At 45.1% G+C, this 24,260-nt stretch overlaps 1 protein-coding gene across 2 annotated transcripts in view; it reads left to right on the forward strand.

Moving 5' to 3' along the window:
* Nucleotides 1–2,768: 2,768 nt before the first annotated feature.
* The window catches only part of VCL (vinculin), a 105,777-nt gene continuing 84,285 nt past the window's right edge, over nt 2,769–24,260 (forward strand). Inside the window, exon 1 of one of the 2 annotated variants that reach the window (XM_073353147.2) lies at nt 2,769–3,169. In XM_073353147.2, the coding sequence (XP_073209248.1) occupies nt 3,002–3,169 (168 nt within the window). In that variant the 5' untranslated portion in view covers nt 2,769–3,001. The remainder of the gene's footprint in view (nt 3,170–24,260) is intronic. The other variant, XM_073353149.2, reaches the window with a different exon arrangement.

The raw sequence follows: 24,260 nt of genomic DNA on the forward strand, positions 1-24,260 counted from the left end.
AACTCAACTAAAAACTTTATCAAGTGTATTAACATATCTGCTCCCAAACAGCACTGGATCCCGTCACATGGAAATAAACTGTCTGACTTCCCCATTATACATTTCTCTCCGTCTTGCTCACACACACACATAATCCCACCATGCTAAAAGAGCTAGTAATACGCTCTAATCCATCAATAAGATACATACTGGCAACCCATCACCCATACCAGGAACCCTACTGATTTCACTGGGATTCTGTACAGGTGCAGTGGCCCATCTATGCAAATTCCATTGCAGGATCAGGGTTCTAATGGATTCTTTGTTCATGTATTGCCAAGGAAATTCCAACTAAAGAAGCCATCCTGTTTGTACTGAAGTATGTATGAGCTCTCTCAGAGAAAGCCTCCAAACCACTGATTCACAGCACAAAGTAGCACTATTAGGACAAGAAAAAAAAGACAAGACTCCACAAATGTTGTCCAAATTTCATCGCATGGGGGGTATAAAAGTCTCAAATCCTTCAAAAGTTGATGCACATGCTCAACTGTATTACTATGAATAGTCTGGATGTCCCAAAGCTCAGTAAAAGCAAAACCTGCGAGGTGGATGAGAGGGGTAGACTATATACAGGAGAGCACATAATAGTTTATTAGGGTTCAGAGGAGTATTGGAGGCCCTGAGCAATCTCATAAATAACAATGATTTCACATGAAGTGGGGCAGCATTTTGCAGACCTTTTCTGGACTGTGCAGTGGTTTTCAAACTTTTTTTCTGGGGACTCAGTTGAAGAAAACTGTTGATGCCCGTGACCCAAAGGAGCTGGGGATGAGGGGTTTGGAGTGTGGGAGGGGGCTCTGGGCTGGGGGTGCAGAAGGGAGTCAGAGCCCTGGGGTGGGGCCAGGGATGAGGGGGTTGATATGCAGGAGGGGGCTCTGAGTTGGGAGGCGAGACTTAGGACTGGGGGAGAGGTGTGGGAGAGGGTCAGGGCTCTAGGTGCAGGCTCTGGGGTGGAGCCAAGGATGAGGGGTTTGGGCTGAATGAAGGGGTTCGGGCTGAATGAAGGGGTTCCAGGTTTGGGGCAAGCTCAGGGCTGGGGCACAGCCTTACCTCCAGCAGCTCCCCATCAATGGTGCAGTTGAGGTACAGAGGCAGGCTTCTTGCCTGTTGTGACACCGTGGATCGCACTGCGCCCCAGAAGTGGCCAGCAGCAGGTCCAGCTCCTAGCCAGAGGTACACAAGCGGCTCCATATGGCTCTCGCCTGCAGGCACCGCCCCTATGGGAACCGGACAGTGGGAGTGTGGAGCCAGCGTTTGGGGCAGGGGCAGCATGTGGAGCCCTGTGGCCCCCCGCCTAGAAGCCGGAGCCACTACTGGCCGCTTCCAGGACTTTTAACGTCCCCGTTGGTGGTACTCATCACAGTAACCTAATACCTTACATGCCGGGACCCAGTACTGGGTTGCGACTCAAACTTTGAAAAACACTGTGCTATAGGCCACTGTGCTACAGAGGATAACCCCTCATCCTTTGTTACTACCACAACCTTAGATGGATGTTTATGAAGCCGCAATAGTTTTAGAAGTCCACTTTACTTATCACTCTGTTTAATTTTTGGTTTTCATTCACACAGGACAAAGAAAACCATTTTCGGGTGCCCAATCCTGCTAAAGCTCTAAATAGTGTAGGAGACTATTGAGGCAAATAAATACAATCATTGCTTGTAATAAAGAATATTCCAACAGCAGAAGTGGTTGTTGTAAGTGTCCTATCAGCGAGAAAAGGTGCAATATATACAATACGTTAAAAACATACGTTAAAAACATTCAAAAGGGATCTCAGGCCACAAATGAAGGATACAGCTGGAATCCTCAGAACAAGGATGGAAAACTACGTTAGCACAACTTTCCTCTGCACCACAATATCTAGGGGACAAAAGTTTCCGTAATAAGAGCATGACATGTAAAGTGCTACCGGTCTATCGTAGAGCACTGTTTCAAGAAGTCATTTCTTCAAAGAAGGATTCTTCGCAAGCGAAACAAGAAGCAGAGAAGTGGTTTGCTAATTACATCCCACACTCCCCCTGCCCGCATTGGGTGGGGTGTTTGGTTAATATGCCTGTATGTAAACACACAGCCCCATGCGTGGAAGTCATTGCTGAAAAGCGTGTACAGCCTATCAAGCAATCCCAGAAACTAGCACCGAATGATAGTTTTTTGGAACTATTGTGGGAGAAAGAAAGAAGAAAAAAAGCCCACTAGTCTTACATGTTGTACCTAGGGACGAAATGCCAGTTTTTCGCAATACCACCAAGGACTCTGAAATCAAATCGGTAGTTTTCTGACCACTCCACCCTCCCTCCAGGAGTACGGGTTAATCCACCCCCCGGCTCCCTCGGAAAACCAGCGCCTTACAAGTTGCTGCAAACTACACAGCTGGCAGCACCATTCGCTGACCCTAGTGGGAGCCCCAGACTCCCCCACACCTATCAGCTGACCGGGCAGGGCGTTCCCTCACCCTCAAGCTCTTAGAATCCTGCACTCCCATCTCCCCCTCCGGAGTTAGCCGAGCCGTTCTGGCTTTAACCATCTCCTTATATGGACACCAGAATGTCTGACGTCATCCAACTCTGGGAAACCAGGGCCTATGCAACCAAACTTGGTTGGGAAAAGCGGGCCGGAGCTGTTGGAATGTTGATGGACGCGATGCCGCAGCCATTGGGAGCCAGCGGCAGGGCCCCGCCATTGGGCGGGAGTGGCGAGAGGGCGGGGAAGGGGAGGGGTAGGTTGCGCCGGTTGAAAGCCCCTGCTGGGCCCCGAGAGGCGAGGAGTCAGTGGGGGCAGGCGCTGCTGAGTGAGGAGCGTGGCGAGTTCGAGTCCCGCGGTTGGCCGAGCCGGGAGTTCCTGGCGGGCCGCTGTAGTTTTTTCGCGGGATTAGTAGGGGAGCGGCGCCTCCGCCGGAGGGGAGAGGTTCCCTGGGAGTTTGTCCGGAGTTTGGGCCCCGGCCCCCCGCCACGCCGCCGCCATGCCCGTCTTCCACACCCGCACCATCGAGAGCATCCTGGAGCCCGTGGCGCAGCAGATCTCCCACCTGGTTATCATGCACGAGGAGGGGGAGGTGGACGGCAAGGCCATCCCGGACCTGACTGCCCCCGTGGCCGCAGTGCAGGCCGCCGTCAGCAACCTGGTCCGGGTGAGTGTGGGACGAGGCCAGCCGGGCACCCGCCTGGGAAGGGCTCCCCGCGCCAGCCGCTCCCGGGCCCGCCTCCCCTGCCTCGAACTTCCCCCTCCGCTTAATGCCAACCGCTGCTCGGTCCCTGAGCGTGCCTTTGCTCCGCTCCCATCCCCTCACGCTGCCCGTCGCTCCTCCCCTGTCTCTCTTCCCTACTCAGCGCCCAGGGAAGGGAGCTGAGGCTCAAGGATACTCAGTGTGCCCTAGTCACCAGCGAGCTCCCCTCCCCTCAGGGCCTCCAGTCGCTCTCCTCCTGCCCCCGCTCCAGTCTCCTCAGGGTGCGGTGAGAAGTGATAGCACCAACCCCCGGGCCACTCGCTCTGAGCCGGCTCTTCCAGTCCCTCCCTGTCACAGGCCCTCTACAGCTCTCCCCTAGGTAGGGGGACAGCTCCAGTCCCTCTCTGTCTTATTTTCTCTAGCCAGGATTTATCAAATCTCCCCACCCAAAAACACTTTGTATCTATATTTTATACTCACATACAGTCAACTCCTAATAACTTGCTCCTTTCTGCATGGCAGAAAGATGCTGGCTTCCTAAGTGGTGAAGACTTTTCAGTTCAGAAATAATTAGGTCTAACGTGGAAAAGCTTTTCTTCAGTTTTTATTTTAAGACTACATCAGATTGTTTGTTTGTTTGCCCCTTGAGTTGTTTTGTGAGTTCTGCTGATTGTTCAATAGCCCCATATGCAACAGTTGCTTAAGATCTTAATGGCTTAAAAATCTGTTTTTTTATTTTATGCATTCTGTTCAGAGGCAGTAATGCACCATAATTATTGGTATCTGCATCATGCTTTCCATATTGGGAAGGATATATTTTGAAACCGCTGATGGATATCTTTGACTTGATGATGCATCATCAATCTCTTTTGTTTTGTCAATAAAGTGTTTACCTCTATTTTGTAAATTGCTTTCTCCGTGAGTGCAAGTGTTGCTTTGATGTGATAAACTGTTTTCTTTTTTTAAGTGTGTAAGTCAGTAATGATATTCCTGTTCGTTTGTAGTGAAGAGGGTTGCATAGTTAGCACAGCTGTTGGTATGTGTGGAGTCAGGACTTCTTGTTTGTTTCAAATAAAAAAGCTGGGATTGTGTTTTTCAACAGTGAGTTACTGCTTCCCAAAATGCTAACCTTTACCTAGAGACAATGAAAAGTCAATTTTAATCTCTGATTTTTTTTTTTCCTGAGTCTTTCTTTCAGAGCATCACTTTAACAGTTTACCATGTTTTAGTTGCTAACTGACCTTGTGTCCGGAAAGTCCAAAAAACTGGAAAGCATTAAAATGTCTTCATTGGATATTAAAACATTGATACTAAATTATGTCTAAAGAATAACAAATTACAGACAGGCAACAAACATGCACGTTTTGCTTTGTAAATCCTTAGGTTGCTGTGCCATTTCCTATCTCCACAACTCCCTAGAGATTGCACGTATCTTTTCCTTGCACATCTGTGGCTTCCTTTACAGAGAAGGCGAATTACTCCCATATCACATTAAATTCTTTATTTTGGTCATTAATCTTTTAAGATGCTCATAAAAAGCAATTTCTGCATTGTCAATATAAGTTCGTTTAAAAACTGGGACACAACTCTTTCCCACCTTCTAAGCGTTAATCTGCACCAAAAAATCCTGTAGTCTATTTTAGAAAAGATTTTTATGCTACTTTTAATGTGGTACTGCAGCAGGACATAATATCGACTCTGGGAATATTAACTCGACTTCTTTTGCACATATAGATAAATATTGGATGACTGCTGTACTAATGCTTCAGAAAATAAAACAAAATCTATTATTTAGATGGAATGTCATGCCAAACAGGACTGACTTTCAAGCTCAGACAATGGGGCTGCTGGGATATAGGGGAAAAATACATCAGGAATGCCTCTATAAAGGATATGTGGATTGTGCAATTATAGGCCATCGTAAGGCCCTAGAAGTGCCATACAGTACTGATTACTGTGGTATTAGTAGAGCCCTGCAAATCTGCAGATATCTGCTTGATATCTGTGGACCACGTTTGCGGATTGGATGAGGATACAAATTTTGTATCCTCCCACGACTCTAGATATTAGTACTCACTTTTAATTTGGGAAATTTTGTTTAACTTTATTACATTGTTGCAGTACCTGTTAGGGAAAGAATCTCGGGCACAGAATTTTAACAATAGTGATGTATTGTCTGGAATATCTGTGCTTTTTGCTTAGCTCCCTCTTGGCAAAGGAATTTTATATATAGGCCCTGAGGAGATGAACCATAGGTGTCTGGGGTAGTTAAACCCAAATTTTCCTTTCAAGGAGAATTTTGTAGTGAAATTTTGTGGTGTTCACTGTGTCAAGCTGGTTTGATTTTACTTCATTATGCAATCATTTTATTCTGGATAAAAGATTTTGTTGGTAAAAAGAAGTCACAAAATGAGATTCTCTTATTCTTGACTATTAACACCACTAAGTTTGTCTTCCATTTTGGGCTGTGGCTATGGGAGGCATCCTAGCTTCATTTAACAAATAGTTGTCCATTAGCTATATGGAAACCACTGGTCAGGGAAATAACCTACTTCCTCCCCTGACGAACCAAGGAATGCACCCCACCCATGTACCTATTTTGCTGCATCAATACTGACTTGGACTCTAAATACATTCTATGGGTGGCATACCTGAGATCACTTATTCACTGACGCTTTAAAAACTCCTGCACCCCAATCTGGGTCTATGCTGATTGTGCTATGTATGCATCTTGTGAACCTTGTAACCGATACTTGTAATCTCTCATAACTCAAGCCTGACCCGATATGTACAGTACCTTCCTTCTTAACTTGTGTAAACTTGATTTTAAACATTAGCTTTTATAACAAGTACTGTTTCTTCCCTGTGCCCATGTGGCTTTGGCTTGCTTCAGAAATACAGAGCAGCTACAGGTGGTGTTGAGTCAGAAATGTTCCTGAAAAAAGAAGGTGCTTCAGCTCCGTGTTCTACCAGACCCTGTTGTGGAGAAGGAACTAAGTTGGTTTGAAAACCATTTGGTAGGAGATGCTGCCAGAGGGTAAATATTAAGCGAAGTTTTATGATGGGTATGTTACGGGACAAAGACCAAAAAGAACATATGCCAGAGGGTGCATGGACACACAGAGGCTTGGACTCCTGGAGGGAAGCGCCACCCAAACTGCTCTTTAGGAACTTCACGGGTTTGAATTTGAAGACTCAGCAGCTGGAAAGAGGGAGCAGATTCATCGGTTGGCTCCTGTGACTGGAAAAAGGAACCTCTTGTGAATGTATACAATCCCTATTACAGTGTGAACTAGGAAGGTTATTGAAAGTTTATTGATCTGTTTGTGGTGTTTACTCAAGTTAAAAAAAAGTTTCGTGTTTTGTCAAACATAGAAGATGGAGGCATAGTCAATTGGTAGGTATTGAAGAGATCTGCAGGACCCTTGACATAGTTAAGGAAAAACAGCGAAAAAGCGGCCCAGTATTTACAGTCAAGTGTCCTGAGATGAAGGTGGAGGGATAAAAAGGCTCGACTGATAATCTGGTGACATGGAAGTTGAATAATGTGTGTGCCAAGGAAGGGGCAGGTTGTGCCACTTGTCCTTACTCTGGAACTTCCATTGCTAATGTCAATTTTTTGTAAAAATTCTAAGTGTCATGCAACACTCATAAAGAAGTCACTTTGAAGTTGACCTTTGACAGAAGATCTAGTGGGTCACTAGCTGGAAGACTTATGCCATGTACTATCCCAGAGCCCATGTGGATAAAACTAAGACAATGATGGAGAAGCTTCAGTTTTAGCACACAACTGACACAAATTTGAGGCAATACACACCTCTCTATATTAAGCGGTCTCTCTGTCAATTGAAGAAGTCAGTGCTATAAGTAGTTTGTTAGAGGGTTTCCTTTGCTGCCAGTGAACTAAAAACTAGAGTTCCATGAAATCCTTTTTATTTTTGTATAATTTTTCTTTTTTAGGAATTCCTTGTATTATCTATCTTTTTTACCAATCCAGGGTTGGGTCCTGCTCCAGTGGGTTATGTGTGGAAGGCCTTGGTGGGGGTGGTGTTGCAGAATGAACCTGCCCCAAATGCACCCAGCAGCGGTCGTATGCAGTTGGGCCCAGCTCCCCGCTCCAGGCATTGCGACCTGGCTCCTGGGGTGATAGCACTGCCCAAGTTTGGCCCGGCCACCTCTCCATCACGATGACTGGGCTGCTGGGCCAAACCTGAGTGGGACCCAAGGAACAGGAACTGCTGCTGCAGGGTAAGAGTTTTTGTTTCATGTTGCTTTAATCACTGGGTTTTGATTTATTTTGGGGCTCTCTTAATAACTGTAAAACGGAAAGCTTAAACTGAGCAGTAACTGGTGTGGTGAGCAGGCGAGTGTATTTGAGAGCCCTATTGAATTAATTGCTTTGTGAAATGAAGATCAAAATTCTAACTCCGGTCAAACTTGACTGGACAGAGTTTAGCATAATGGTGATGAATAAAATGAGTTTCTAAAACTGAGTCACTAGTTAATCTACTGTTTTAAGAGAAGTTATAGTACTGTGAAAAATTACCAGTAATTGGGAAGTAGTTTAAAAAATAAGCTTTGTGAACTGTCGTGCTGGGAAGTCTTTGGTCCAGGACTGGTCTCTTCATAATTACATACACAGAATTATTGCTAGGCTGTGAATCTGTAAATGTATCTTTCAGAGCTAATAAAACTAAGGTAGGTAAATCGTATGCTCAGACTGAATTTTGTTTAGAAGTGCGTTCAGCTACTAGTTTGTGCTGTGTTCTGGATTTCTGTTAGTAGTTAAGCTCAGTGGTTTTTAGATTTAAAATAATTGTTTTGCAGAATTGAGGGAATATCTGTTAGCCTTTCAGCAACAACCCCAAATGAGCATAGAAGGTTATTATTCATCAGTAAATGTCTCATGGGAGGTTGTAGATATCTTGACCTGCAGCTGTGGTAATTTGAATACTTTTACCTTGTACATACTGCATAGTAAAAGAGTAATTATCTAAAATTGGTTAAACCAGTTCTTGCCACAAATAATAATCTGTCATAGACCAATGGAGGTTTTCTTCAGTAAACACGGCCTTTAGATCTGCGAAAGGGATGTGTGTGTTTGTTCGCACGTACTCCAGAAAAGACGGTTTTAGGCTTTTAGAATTAAATGACAGCTTCCTTCATCAACTAATACCTGTCATTGGGGAGATCGAGGGGGAGGGGAATATTCCATGAATAGAACGTGTGTGAGAATGAAAGGTGCTGATATTGCTCATGAGATGTTTTCCCACACTCTAAGATATACCCTTAATAATTAAAATAAAAATAACATTATCTGGATAAAACTGACATTCTCTGGGTAAAGTGCTCCTTCTTGCCTTGTCCCCAACAAAAACCCATCAGTTCTACACTCTTCCTGCTACCTCAGTTCTATCAGTCCTTGCAACCTCTTGCCCACTATTTTTCAAATCATCATGCTTTCCCTTTCCCAGTACCTCATTGAGGGCTTGGCTACACTTGGAAGTTGGAGCCCATTAAATCAGCCCTCGGTGCTCTAACTTCTGAGGTGTCCACACTGGCAAGGCATGTAGAGCGCCCGGACTCTGGCTGGAGTGCCCCTGGTAATCCACCTCCACAAGAAGCAATGAGCTTGCTGCACCCTGGCTGGAGCACTGTGGTGCAAGTGTGGACGCCTTGGTCTATTTACACACTCTGATCAGCCTCCAGGAAGTGTCCCACAATGCCTGTTCTAGCCACTCTGGTCATCACTTTGAAGTCTACTGCCCTGCCTCAGGGGACCAACCCGTCAGACCCGCCCTTTAAATTCTCTGGGAATTTTGAAAGTCCCCTTCCTGTTTGCTCAGCTAATCATGGAGTACTCTCAGCGCATCTTTCCAGGTGACCATGCCTCCACACGCCAGGCGATTCCCAGTATGGAGCAATGGTAAGGTGCTGGACCTCATCAGTGTTTGGGGGGGAGGAAGCTGTCCAGTCCCAGCTGTGCTCCAGTAAATCCAGGAATTGTGATACCTATGGGCAGATATCAAGGGCCATGATAGAAAGGGGCCATGATCGGGACGCACTGCAGTGCAGGGTTAAAGTGAAGGAGCTGCGGAATGCGTACCACAAAGTGCAGGAGGCAAACCACTGCTCTGGTGCTGCCCCCATGACCTGCCCGTTCTACAAAGAGCTGGACGAGATATTTGGAGGTGACCCCACCTCCACTCTGAAGAGCACCATGCACACTTCAGAGGCCATGGCAGCCCAGAGTGCAACAAGGCAGGAGGAGGAAAGTGGGAGTGAGGGTGCTGAGGAGGAGGTGGGCCCAGAGCCAGACGATGGCCTGGCATCCCTAGATGCCTGCAGCCAGGATCTGTTTTCAAGCCAGGAGGACTGTTTTCAAGCCAGTCGCAGTGGACGGTGCTTGGGGAAGAACAAACAGCAGATGAGGTGCCTGGTAAGCGGCTTTTATTTTGAGAAGGGAGTTGTTGGGTGCAGGCTGTTGAGGAGAGGAGGGTTGTAGAAACAAGGGTTAGGGCTGCATACATGCTGAGATGCAGAATAGATCATTGATGTACTCTCTCACATTTGTGGTAATCGGCCTCAGTGATCTCATCAAAGGTCTCGTGCAGAAGCTGGGCAATCTGCTTGCAGAGGTTCTGTGGCAGAGCTACTGAGCTCCTTGTCCCAGTAAGGCTAACATATCTGTGCCACTGTGCCGTGAGGGGTGGGGGGACCATTGCTGCACACAGGCAAGCTACATAAGGGCCAGGCCGGAAGCCTCTTTGTTGCAGAAGACCCTCCCTTGTTTTCCAGGTCACCCTCAGCTGTGAGATATCTTCCAGGATGAACCCATCCTGTGGAAAATGTGGGGAGAGTGTTGAGTATAGGGGCCCCCTGCAGCTGTTGGCTCTCCCCGAGGCACAGGACCCCAGAGGACAGTATGGCCCTGGAACAATCAGTCCCCCCTGCTCCTGTGGTTACTCACCATTTCGGGGCTCTTGTGGGTTATGTGCGCTCGGCTTGGGACACGCAGTTTGTGCTGTTGTGTGCACTGTGCTTGTCTAGAAGTTCAGCTGAATCATTGTTCTGTCTAGTGTTAACAATGTTGCCTCTCTTAAATGTTGCATTTTGGCTTTACAGATGCAACCTTCAGATCCCAGCCATCCTTGTTATCAACGGCTGAAAGGCTGCAAAGACTGCAGAAGCGGCTGCAAAGAAGCAAGGAGGACCTTCTGCATGAAGTCATGCAGCAATCCTTTACTGAAAATAAAAAAGTACAGGAGTGGTGGGAGACGGAAAGGCAGGTCCGCCAGGAGAATGCAGATTGCCAGCAACAAACCGTGGAGCGGCTCCTAAGCATTGTGGAGCGGCTCCTAAGCATTGTGGACTCAGTGCAGGCACTCATAGCACTGCATAGGGAGCAGATCCGTGTCCGCTCCCTCCCTGCAGCCCTTGTCACAAAACTCTTTCCCTTGTGCTCTCATGTCACTGCCAACCCACTTTCCCCAATATCCGGTTTCTTATCAGCACCAGCTGCCTCCAAGACCTGTAGCTTCACCTCCCAGCCCTGCAAACTATGACCTTTATGCACTACACTCAACCCCCATCACCATGCATTTTAGCCAGCCTGAAGTGCAGCACTCGTTGCACAGCACTCCAGATAGGAAGGCTGAATATGATAACAGGACATACGTAAATCTGTGATTGTTCCATTCCCCACCCCTCCCCCTTCCTTCCTCCCACACAGCACAGATGTGTCATGCTGTGTGTGTTTCTCCAGCAGTTGTGTTTCTTTTCAATAAATGAATTTTTTGGTTTTGGAAACATTCTTTATTACATTAAGTAAAAGATAACAGCCTAGGGAAGCAACAGGCACTGCTTGTCAGTGCATCATTCATAGCAAACACAGATGTTTACTAGCATTGGAACCACTGCACTTAACTCCTGTGCAGGGCACCAAACATTACTGGTGGCTTTCAGCATCAGATTGCTCCCTCAAGGCATCCCTAATCCTTATGGCCTCACGCTGCGCCCCTCTAATAGTCCTGGTCTGGCACATTCAACCTCAGCAGCCAATGTCTGAGTGAAGCTTTCACCCTTCCCTTCACAAATGTTACAATGGGTACAGCACGTGGCTATAACCATAGGGATATTGTCAACGGCCAAGTCCAGTTTCCCATACAGACAGCGCAGTGGCCCTTTGCTGTCATTATGCACTGGCTCAGCCTGTTGTTGAACCGCTCCTTGCTGCTGTCAAGGTTCCCTGTGTATGGTTTCATGAGCCATTGCATTAAAGGGTAGGTGGGGTCTCCAAGGATCACAGTGGGCATATCGACTTCCCCTACAGTGATCTTCTGGTCTGGGAAGAAAGTCCTGGCTTGCAGTTTCCTGAACAGGCCTGTGTTCCAAAAGATGCATGCATAATGCACCTTTCCAGACCAGCTTGCATTAATGTCCGTGAAACATCCACAAGTGCCTGGAGACCCATAGAGAAATACCCCTTCCGATTTCTGTACTTGGAGGCTTGGTGGTCTGGTGCCAGAATTGGAATATGTGTGCCATCTATCGCCCCTTCGCAGTTAGGGAAAACTGTTAGTGCAAAGCCATCCACAATGTCATGCACATTGCCCAGAGTCACGGTTCTTCTGAGCAGGATGCAATTAATGGCCCTGCACACTTGCATCAACACAATTTCAACGATAGACTTTCCCACTCTGAACTGGTTAGTGACTGATTGGTAGCTGTCTGGAGTAGCCAGCTTCCAGATTACAATCGCCATGCGCTTCCCCACTGGCAGGGCAGCTCTCAATCTCATGTCTTTGCGCTGCAGGGTGGGGGTGAGGTCATTCCAAACTTGCATGCTGATGTGATCCCACCATTCAGTGTGTGTTTCCCAAGTCCAAAAGTGGTTTTCCACAGTGGTGAGCATGTCCGTGAATGCCACCAGCAATCTCGTGTCATGTGCATTGTGTGTCGACATCATTGTTGGACTCCTCACTGTCACTTTGTAACTTAAGGAGTAACTTGACTGCAATTTGTGACTTGCTGGTGAGATCCGTCAGAATATTCCTCAGAAGTTCGGGATCCATTGCTGCAGACTGAAAGGGAAGACAGAGCGTGCAGTACAAAAAACTTTGAAAGATGGCACCAAACGTGGACAGAAGCACAGGTATTGCTTGGATGCTAAGTGATGCATCATGGGGCATTGGGACAGGACCCAGGATGCCCGGCGCCCCCCACTCCCACTTCCCACGAGCCTCAATGCTAGAATGGGAAGAGGTGATCTGTGGGATAGCTGCCCATAATGCATCACTCCGAATGCTGCTGCAAGTGCCGCATGTGTGGCCATGCCACTATGCTTGCAGCTGACAGTGTGAACACACAGCAGCGCTTTCCCTGCTGCTGTCTCCAAGGGCTGGTTTAGCTCCCAGTGCTCTACATCTGCAAGTGTAGCCATAGCCTGAGGCTCCTCTACCTGGCACCTGTTACTTGGAGCAGCAGTGGTAGCAGGTGGGTTGTCTTTCAACTTTGCTGATAATGGTGGCAGACAGTGGTCTCTGGGTGTGCTGTGATTATTTTTGGGGGGGAAGGTGAGGGAGCAGGCCCTCCTATATATGTGCTGGGTAGTTGGGCATTCTGGGTACCCTTTGGTTCTTGGGGTTATCCCTGACTGGCAGAGAGGTCTCCTTCATCTTATCTGTGTGTGTGTGGGGGGAGTATCTCATTAAGTACATAGATACAGTTTCCTTTGGCTTATTGATGGATGCACAAGGCTCTCTCCCAGTCCCAACTTTTCAGACTCTGTGCTGGGGCTTAGCAGACAGGAATAAGCAGCAATAAGGGCTACACCTACAGTGGCTGTGAGACTCCCACTCAATAAATGGAACAAATTCATAAACTAAACAGGAATAAGTCTCCAGGACCTCATGGTATTCATCCAAGAGTTCTGAAGGAACTCAAATGTGAAATTTCAGGACTACTAACTGTCATCTGTAACCTATCATTTAAATCAGCTTCTGTACCAAATGACTGGAGGATAGCTAATGTGGTGCCAATTTTTAAAAAGGGCTCCAGAGATGACCCTGGCAACTTCAGGCCAGTAAGCCTCACTTCAGTACCAGGCAGATTCGTTTAAACTATCATAAAGAAGAACATAATTTGTTGGGAAATAGCCAACATGGTTTTTGACAAAGGAAATCATGCTCACAATCTACTAGAATTCTTTGAGGGGGTCAACAAGCATGCGGACAAAGGAGATCTAGTAGATATAGTGTATTGAGATTTTCAGAAAGCCTTTGACAAGGTCCCTCACCAAAGGCTCTTAAGCAAAATAAGCAGTCATGGGATAAGAGGAAAGGTTCTCATGGATTGGTAACTGGTTAAAAGATAGGAAACAAAGGGTAGGGATAAATAGTTTTCAGAATGGAAAGAGAGAAATAGTGATGTCCCCCAGGGATCTGTACTGGGCTCAGTCCTATTTAACATATTCATAAACAATCTGGAAGAAGGGGTAAACAGTGAGGTGGCAAAATTTGCAGATACAAAACTTCTCAAGATAGTTAAGTCCCAGGCAGACTGTGAAGAGCTACAAAAGGATCTCACAAAACTGGGAGACTGGGCAACAAAATGGCAGATGAAATTTAATGTTGATAAATGCAAAGTAATACACATTGGAAAACATAATCCTAACTATACATATACAACGATGGGGTCTAAATTAGCTGTTACTACTCAAGAAAAAGATCCTGGAGTCATTGTGGATAGTTCTCTGAAATCATCCACTCAATGTGCAGCACAATCAAAAAAGTGAACAGAATGTTGGGACTCATCAAGAAAAGGGTAGACAATAAGACAGAAAATACCCTATTGCCTCTATATAAATCCATGGTATGCCCACACCTTGAATACTGCTTGCAGATGTGGTTGTCCCATCTCAGAAAAGATATATTGGAATTGGAAAAGGTTTAGAAAAGGGCAACAAAAAGGATTGGGGTATGGAACAGCTTCCGCACGAGGAGAGATTAATAAGAAGGGGACTTTTCAGCTTGGAAAAGAGGCGACTAATGGGGGCTATGATAGAAATCTATAGAATCATGAGTGATATAGAGAAAGTAAATAAAGAAGTGTTATTTACTCCTTCTCATAATACAAGAACAAGGGGCCACCAAACGAAATTAATTGGTAGCAGGTTTAAAACAAACACGAGAGTATTTTTTCATGCAACGCATTGTCAGCCTCTGGAAGTCCTTGCCACAGGGTGTTGTGAAGGCCAATACTATAATGGGGGTTCAAAAGGGAGTTAGATAGCTTCATGGAAGATAAGTCCATCAGTGGCTATTAGCCAGGATGGGCAGGAATGGTGTCCCTAGCCTCTGTTTGCCAGAAGCTGGGATTGGGTGACAGGCCATGGGTCACTTGATGATAACCTGTCTGTTCATTTCCTTTGGGGCACCTGCCATTGGCCAGTGTCAGAGGGCAGGATACTGAGCTTGATGGACTTTTGGTCTGACCCAGTATGACCATTCTTATGTTCTTATAGCTTGTCCCTGTCTCCTGTTTTCCTCGTGTGCTTCTGGAGAAATTGGTAGTGCAGGTTGTGAGAACTATATTGTATGTACGCCTAGAGGCCTTGGTGTGGGACAAAGCAGGGATCTGCAACCATTGTCACAGTAAATAGCAATAGTAGGCACGCTCAGGTCTGAACACTGTTAATAAACAGAAATGACATAAGTGTTTGGAGGGTTGATTGCAAAACAATTTATTTTCCATTTGTCACCCCTGTCTCTCACAGTTTATTTGATTTGTGTGATTATAACTCCAGTATGTACAAGGCAATCTTAAAGGTTTTTGCAGGGACTTAGTGAAATGATTCATTGGGTTAGCAATTAGTTTGCAATGGTTATCTTTGCAAGGAAAAGGCCTTGAGAATTTTTTAAAAATGGAGGTTCTCCTTTGTGGGTCTTAACAAAAGATGTTTTGGGGTAACAAAGGACTTGTGCATGCGCCTTCCAGATCATCAGTGCTTAATATTCTTGACTTTTTTTAACTTTGTAGGTGTACAATCTTACATGCTTTAAAAAGTAGGGCCTTGATAAATCTCTGGTACTTGAACATCTCACTAGGATCAAAGAAACCAATTCTTATGCCAGCCCATCTGGATTATGTTATATTCCTAAAGCTACTGTCAAATGAAAAATAACAGCTTGCTAGAGGAGTCCTGCCTAGCTAATGAGAAGATAAAAAAAATTCACTGTAGGTTTGTATAGCTTACACTTGTGAAATAAAATATATGATCTAATAATTGTATTTAAGAAGAGAACTTCTACAGGTGCAACTGTCTGAGTTTTCTATTCAGAAAGGGGTTGAAAACGTCTGTTTTTCTTCAGTGTACCTGCAATTGCTTGATAATTTAGTGATCTTTAGACATTTTCTGTAACAAGTGGTCATCTGTTTTGATCAAGTAAGTTGATATTTTTAGATGAATAGTCAAAAAGAAAGAAACCAGCTTTGTGGTAATGCCGGCATACATCAATAGCTAGTTCCTTGTTTTCATCATTTGGGAGTGATCTGTAAAGGAGATGAATCAATCTTTCATTTGAATGGATGATAATCTTTTGTTCTGTTGATATGTTCTATGACTTTTCTTACTATTCTCTGCCATCATTTCTGAAAGGAATCTTCCATTTCTTGTTTATGGGTGTAACTGTCTTTAACTATGTTTCAGTTAGCTAAACAATTAGTGATTGTCTCCTCAACTTGTTCTAGGCAGAAAAATTGGGAACATTGATAATCGGTAACCTGAATGTGATTGACTGGACATAGCATATTGTCTGCATTCTGAACTGCTACATACCACCCATGTTACAGAAAATCTATAATTTGCAGCTAGTCTGAGTAGTCATTTGAAAAGCTGTCTTTTAAAACATTTTATTTCTTACCTGTAACTTTACTGTATTGTGGTGAGACCATTTTCAGTCTGACAACTTTTGTGGCCAAATTGCTGCTGATGCAATTTGTGGAAGCAGATACCTATACTTAATTTATAACTCAACCACTGTAGTGGGAGTTCAGTTGTTAGAGCCAGCTTATGTTGATGGGTTGAGGAACTGTGTGTGGATTGATGTGGTTTGGTGATAACTTATGGAGCGTCAACGTGAGATACGTAGTGCTTTGTAGAAAGCGTGTGGGGTTTTTTAAATTCTGAAGTGCCATCATGCTCTTGCTACATAATTTTTTAAAGAGAATTTATTAAGTTGACTATGCAGGGCCGGACAGAAAACTGTTTGGAATGTCTTGGAAACTGCAGAATACCAGTGTACTACATCAACTTGCCAAGACATAGCAGTTTGTTTTTCAGCTATTTTTCTCCTTATGGCTGGAATTTAGAGTGTGTAGTTGTTCCTTTAGAAGACTGTGTAATCTGGGTGAAAAAATGGTGTTTTTTAACACGTGTTGGCCAACACATATTGAGATTTTTAAACACCATGTAGCACCTAATTACTAGAGACTTACGTTAAAAAAATGTTAGTTGGTTCTGGTGAACTCTGGTACATGTTTCTAGTTCTCTTGTGTTCCAAATGTGGTGTTAATTTGGTCTGATATTAAAATGTCCATTTCCCCTGTTAGTCCCTTCTTCAAGGTTCATAGCCCTCATTTGCTTCTGAATGAGTTTTTGTGGCCATCCACTTCAGTTCATCTGATGTTGCCGAAGACCACTGGTCTAGGCAACCTTTTTATGCCCAAGATCACTTTTTGAACTTAAGGGCAACCAATGATCTACCCCGCCCCACCACACTCACTCCATTCTCCCCCCGTCACTCACTCTCCCCCACCTCACTCATGTTCACCAGGCTGGGGCGGGAGGTTGGGGTTCGGGAGGGGGTGCGGGCTCCGAGGTGGGGCCAAGGGGCTCACAGTGTGGGAGGGGGCTCTGGGCTGAGCCTGGGGCAGGGGGTTGGGGTGCAGGAAGGGGCTCCGGGCCGGGGAGGAGTGTTGGGTGCAGGAGGTGGTGCATGGTGCAAGCTCTGGGAGGGAATTTGGGTGCACAAGAGGGCCCTGGGCTGGGGCAGAGTGTTTGGGTCCAGGATGGGGTCCAGGGTGCTGGCTCTGGGAGGGGGTCAGGGCTGGGGGTTTGGGTGCGGCCTCCTGATGGGCGGCACTTACCTGGGGCAGCTCCTGGTCGGTGGTGCAGTGAGGCTAAGGCAGGCTCCCTGCTCCCAGAAGGGGCTAACGCACCCCTGAGGAGGTGGCAGGGGGCATGTGGCTCCGTGCACTGCCCCTCTCTGCAGGCACTGCCCCCCGCAGCTCCCATTGGCCGCAGTTCCCTGTTCCCAGCCAATGGGAGCTGCAGGGACGGTGATTGCAGGCAGGAGCAGCACATCAAGCCCCCTGTTCCACCTTCCCCCGCCCACGGGGCTGCTTCCCCTGCCCTTAGCGGCAGCCCCACTATGCCACCGGAGATCGCGATCGACCAGTTGGTGACCACTGGCCTAGACCATAGCTATAGGTATCTTGTTTAATGTTATCTGTATTTTATATAGTCACATGATTTGCCTGCTTGTCATCTCCTTTCCTGTTACAAAGCTTTTTTATGTGATGTTTCTAAACGGTTGCTTCCAGTTGCATTGAAGTCCATTGTAAATCTTTTCTTTAAGATGCACCTCATTACGTGCAGAGTCACTGTTCCTAAGAATGTTTTTAGTCAGGTAACACTGCATGTCTTATGGCACTCGCTATATTAAGAACATTCATTGTTGAAATGACAGCTGGAACAGAGAACTAGAAATAGACTGAGCCTTATCTCAAACACTGAACAGAAAGCCTCACTTCTCATTATCCCATACTTAATTTATATTTCTCAAACACTATCATTTTTCTCAGACCATTTGTCCTTTTGAGGTGGATATTTGTAAGTCTTTTTCATTTTATAGTGAATTTCCTTCCCCATAAACTTGACATTTCATTCTTCTTGGGGTATAGCCATTGCAGTTATGATGTAGGAGTCATACCACAGATGCTACGTCTAAATATGAATGTATGCAGAGAGGTAGTTTGGGTCATTTCTCCTCTGATTTAGGGATAGTCATTTTTAAATGTGGAACAGCTTCAGTTTCAAATGTCCTACTAGTTTCAGATATATGGATTTCTTTCACAAAGCCCCAGTTGCTAGACAGCTTCAAGCCTTAGACTATAATGCAGCACAGTTGATGCAGAGCCAGTTACTTGGGTTTTTTGTTACCAAGCTTCAAATATTCAAAAGCATATAGGGGGCTTATTCATCAAAATGACTCAGCATACTAAAAGTTTTGAAGGGGAGGGGAAGTTAACTGGAAAAAATGGAGTAAACTGACTTTTAATGCATTAAGGCCCTAATTTGGTGAAGAATTTATGTATGGTGCTTAAGGCCTGTTGAAGTCAATGAGACTATTCATATGCTTAAGTTGTTGCTGAATCAAGGCCTTAATACACAATCGTCTTTGGTCATGTGGAAGCATGAGGACTGTAAAAATTTAATGCTGGGTTGCCAGTGTTAATCTTCTCCTGCAGTCCCCTGCCCCAAAATAAGGATGGAGAAAGCCAAATAAATACATTATTCCACTGAGGAATTGGAAACTTTTTTCCCCTTAAAGCTACAGACCCTACCCTACCTAAATAAAATGTTTCTGTTGACGTACAAATGAAGTTTAAAAAAAGACCCCACTCATGGATAGTTTCTCTCATGCTCATTTAAACACTGGTAAGCAATCCACTTTGATATAGAGTTCACTCTGGTGCAAGGGGTTTTAATTGCTGCAAAAGGATAATTTCTTCTGGCATTTATTGTTAATTGTAGAAGCACAGGCCCTATTAGGGAGCAATTTAGTATTTTGTTTGGGCAATAAAATTGCTTCTCTGAATGAAGAAAACATTAAAGTGAATTTATTTGGTGTATAAACTGCATTTATAATTTCTTACCTCTTCAATATTCTGTAATATCAATCAGCCCAGGAGTGGATCTGCCCTTATGAATATATTATCTCAGCTTTCTAGTCAAGGTCCAAAATAATGTATTGCTGGTATAGATGTATGGAGTCACAATATAAACGAGCATGTCTTAAAAGTTAGGGCCTTCAGTTATAAATGATGTCCTGGAGTCTCATAAGAGTCCTCTTGGACTCTGTGACCAGCACTCTTAACAATGCAAAAATTGACTTCAAAAGTCTCCTTAGGTTTAAAGCTTGGAAACCGGTGCATTAGCTCAACCTTTCTCATGAGCTCAAGTCATAGTTGCTTTGCAAACCCATGAAAAGGCTTTAAACATCTTCTTCCTTGTTTTGGATAGGAATGTCACAGAGGTTGAGCCATTCCTCTAACCATACTCTCCTGTTAAACTTAAAGAAATCTACAGGGTTACCATCAGCAGAGTCAGCTCCCATCCTGAGATGAGAATCCGTGCTGCTCTTGAAAAGGTTATATAGAAAGTTGTCCTAACCTGCCGAACGGTAAAGCTTTGTGCTACCACGGGCTCACAAGGTGCTCCTAATAGGCTCTCCTTTTTTATGTACAGTAGTAGTCGGTGGCATATTACCCTTGGATGTGGCTATCAGACCAGATACCTGCAATGCCTTCACTTGCCTGTGATAATTGTTTTTACTAACTATATGGAATTAGTGATATCAGCTAACATTAATGCCTCCAAATGGGAGGCCTCATACCTGGCATGAACTCATGCAAGAAATTGGTATCACTTTTGTGAAGTCTGACCTTTTTGTGATCTTTGGTGTTTATTTTGCCTTTTTGTGAATCTCCTGTACAGTTACTCATGTGGACTGCTGACCCTTTGATCAGTGTCAGTGTATAATGCAGTCATCAAGGTGTGGCTAAGGAAGTGAAGGGAGGAAATGGAGAAGCCCATAAGGTCTGTCTATACAGCTTTTTGGAGCCCTCGAGATTGATAGACTTAGGCTAGCAAGGCTTCTGCCCATGCTATAAATATAGCTGTGCTTCGAAGTTGCAATTTGGACTGGAGCTCTGTCTCTGAAGTCCATCCCTTTAGGGTTCAGAACCCAAGCTCCAGCCCAGGCTGTAACTTCGAAGCTCAGCCTGTTCAGCTATATTTGGAGTGGAAGTGCCAGCTCTGCTAGCCCACATCTGTCAACTCGGGCTGCGAGGCTTGGTCCCACAGTCTGCAAAATACTGTGTAGGCCAGAGGTTCTCAAACTGGGGTGTGTGGAATGTATTCTGGGAGGGTGAGAAGCTTTAAGGGAAAAAAACGGTGCACGGTTTACCCGCAGCAGTGAATAGGGGTCTACTTAAATCGAGGAGAAATCATACGTATTTCACAGGCTGGTCAGAGGATAAAGAGCAAATTTTGTGGATGTGTTCATTCAGTTGTATATTCCATGCCACCCCTACTTCTGAGCTGCTGCTGGTGGAGCCGCTGCCTTCTAAGGTGGTTGCCCGGCGAACAGCTGTTGCTCTCCGGCCACCCAGCTGGCAAGGTAGCACAGAAGTAAGGGTGACAATACTGCGACCCCTCCCCCATAATCGGTATCTCACTTAAAATACACATTACTATATGCTTAAATTGCTCTGTTTGAATCAATGCCTTACTGTTTTTAACATTTAATGGGAATTGCATGTTGATTTATTTTTTTTATCAGTATATGTACTTGAGTGGTGGGGTGGGAGGCATCAACTACTACAGACACAAAGAAGGGGCGGGGGCACAATCAAATCAGTTTGAGAACCACAGGTGTAAAGTACTGTAAGTGTCCTGGTTGAGAGGTTGGCAGCTGCTTTTGGAGAAGCTTTTAGAGAGGATGATCAGCTCTGTTGCTACCACTGAAGGAACTGACTGTGAATAGAATCACAGAATCATAGAATATCAGGGTTGGAAGGGACCTCAGGAGGTCATCTAGTCCAACCCCCTGCTCAAAAGCAGGACCAATCCCCAATTAAATCATCCCAGCCAGGGCTTTGTCAAGCCTGACCTTAAAAACTTCTAAGGAAGGAGATTCTACCACCTCCCTACGTAACGCATTCCAGTGTTTCACCACCCTCCTAGTGAAAAAGTTTTTCCTAATATCCAACCTAAACCTGCCCCACTGCAACTTGAGACCATTACTCCTTGTCCTGTCCTCATCTACCACTGAGAGTAGTCTAGAACCATCCTCTCTGGAACCACCTCTCAGGTAGTTGAAAGCAGCTATCAAATCCCCCCTCATTCTTCTCTTCTGCGGACTAAACAATCCCAGTTCCCTCAGCCTCTCCTCATAACTCATGTGTTCCAGACCCCTAATCATTTTTGTTGCCCTTCGCTGGACTCTCTCCAATTTATCCACATCCTTCTTGTAGTGTGGGGCCCAAAACTGGACACAGTACTCCAGATGAGGCCTCACCAATGTTGAATAGAGGGGGACGATCATGTCCCTCGATCTGCTCGCTATGCCCCTACTTATACATCCCAAAATGCCATTGGCCTTCTTGGCAACAAGGGCACACTGCTGACTCATATCCAGCTTCTCGTCCACTGTCACCCCTAGGTCCTTTTCCGCAGAACTGCTGCCTAGCCATTCGGTCCCTAGTCTGTAGCTGTGCATTGGGTTCTTCCGTCCTAAGTGCAGGACCCTGCACTTATCCTTATTGAACCTCATCAGATTTCTTTTGGCCCAATCCTCCAATTTGTCTAGGTCCCTCTGTATCCTATCTCTGCCCTCCAGCGTATCTACCACTCCTCCCAGTTTAGTATCATCCGCAAATTTGCTGAGAGTGCAATCCACACCATCCTCCAGATCATTTATGAAGATATTGAACAAAACCGGCCCCAGGACCGACCCCTGGGGCACTCCACTTGACACCGGCTGCAGTTCACAAATTTTTGATTTAGATGGACTAGATGGGCCAAAAGTGTTAATATAAACAGTTTTAAACAAGGTTCAGGATTTGGCATGCAGAGACCTCAGCCTGCTTACTACCTTGGCAAGTACAACATTGAAAATCTGTGTTAACTTTTTATTAAAGATACAGAAAAGAAGGAAAAACAGCTAAATCACTTGAAATGTAAAGTATTAAGTTAGGCTTTCATTTCAGCAACATCCCTTGTTCCCTTTCCCTTCAGCTGGTGAGAGTTTTTAGAAGGAAACTCCCCTCCCCCCCTTGTTTGACAGTTTTTTAGATAAAAGATGGTAATGACTCCTTTTTTGGGGGGAAAAGGGAAGTTAGTAAGATGAGCTGCAGCCGTCATTGTTGCTGTTGTTGAAGTCCGATCCCGTTTCCTATAAGACAAAACCACACACACACACACAAGGGAAGAGAAAAAAATAGCAAAGATAGAAAATACAGCTTCTGTCTTTGCTGTTAATTTTCACTTGCAACCTCAGTGCTGGAGAAACATAGGCACAGCACACGTTCCTATCAGCCTTGTCAAGATCTGGTAACTTGTACCAACATTGGGCTGTTGAGGGCATTGCTTTAAGTTGCTTTTTTCTGCTCACAGGCTAGCAGTAGTGTTACAGAATATACAGTTTTAGCCTACTAAGCCGGACTCTTATTAGACAGAAGCAAAAAGAAGAGGAATAGGTAAGAGAAGAAATAAGGTGGCGAAGGAAAAGGACATATGGGAGTGGGAAGGAAAAGAGACCAAGTCTCACGTTCCAGATGGTATTTGGGATTTAGCTGGAGCCAGTGGAGGTGTCATCTGGGTTCCTCTCTCTGGCCTGGTCCGGTCAAGACATTTCTCAGAATTAGGATGAAGAAGGTCCAGGGTCCCGGGAGATGGTGGCAGTCATGATGGTTATGTAACCAGTTTTTCAAAGTCTTCCCTTAAGGACCCCAAAAGGGGGATTGATGGGCAGAGTAGCCTCATTTCCAACACATCAATTTTGGTTCATTGATTTCTGATTGCACACTTCTCTTGTTTACCAGACATGATCTTGACCCAGCCCTTGAAATATATCAGTAGGCCTTTTTGTTTGGACTAATTCAGTTTCTCTGTCTCCCTTTCAGATCTTTCCCCATCAATATTTATTGTTATGGGTTGATGTTTTATTAACTTTTACAGTTAAACTCACAACTGGGTTAAATTTGTAGGCTGATTTCAGAGTAGCAGCCGTGTTAGTCTGCATCCGCAAAAAGAAAAGGAGTACTTGTGGAACCTTAGAGTCTAACAAATTTATTTGAGCATAAGCTTTCACGAGCTACAGCTCAATTCATCGGATACATGCAGTGGAAAGTACAGTAGGAATATTTAATATACACAGAGAACATGAAACAATGGGTGATACCATACACACTGTAACGAGAGTGATCAGGTAAGGTGAGCTATTACCAGCAGGAGAGGAAAAAAAACCTTTTGTAGTGGTAATCAAGGTGGGCCATTTCCAGCAGTTGACAAGAACGTCTGAGGAACAGTAGGGGGGAAAAAGAAACGTGGGGAAATAGTTTTACTTTGTGTAATGACACATCCACTCCCAGTCTTTATTCCAGCCTAATTTAATGGTGTCCAGTTTTCAAATTAATTCCAATTCAGCAGTCTCTCATTGGAGTCTGTTTTTGAAGTTTTTTTGTTTTGTTGTAATATTGCGACTTTTAGGTCTGTAATCGAATGACCAGAGAGATTGAAGTGTTCTCCGACTGGTTTTTGAATGTTATAATTCTTGATGTCTGATTTGTGTCCATTTATTCTTTTACGTAGAGACTGTCCGGTTTGGCCAATGTACATAGGAGAGGGGCATTGCTGGCACATGATGGCATATATCACATTGGTAGATGTGCAGGTGAACGAGCCTCTGATAGTGTGGCTGATGTGCTTAGGCCCTATGATGGTGTCCCCTGAATAGATATGTGGACACAGTTGGCAGTGGGCTTTGTTGCAAGGATAGGTTCCTGGGTTGTGAGCTGTAGCTCACAAAAGCTTATGCTCAAATACATTTGTTAGTCTCTAAGGTGCCACAAGTACTCCTTTTCTTTTTGCGAATACAGACTAACATGGCTGCTACTCTGAAACCTGTTGCTGGGTTAGTGTTTTTGTTGTGTGGCCTGTGGTTGCAGGTGAGTATTTGCTTCACGTTGTGGGGGGCTGTCTGTAAAC

This window comes from Lepidochelys kempii, chromosome 7, assembly GCF_965140285.1.
Source record: "Lepidochelys kempii isolate rLepKem1 chromosome 7, rLepKem1.hap1, whole genome shotgun sequence".
Classification (NCBI taxonomy): Eukaryota; Metazoa; Chordata; order Testudines; family Cheloniidae; genus Lepidochelys; species Lepidochelys kempii.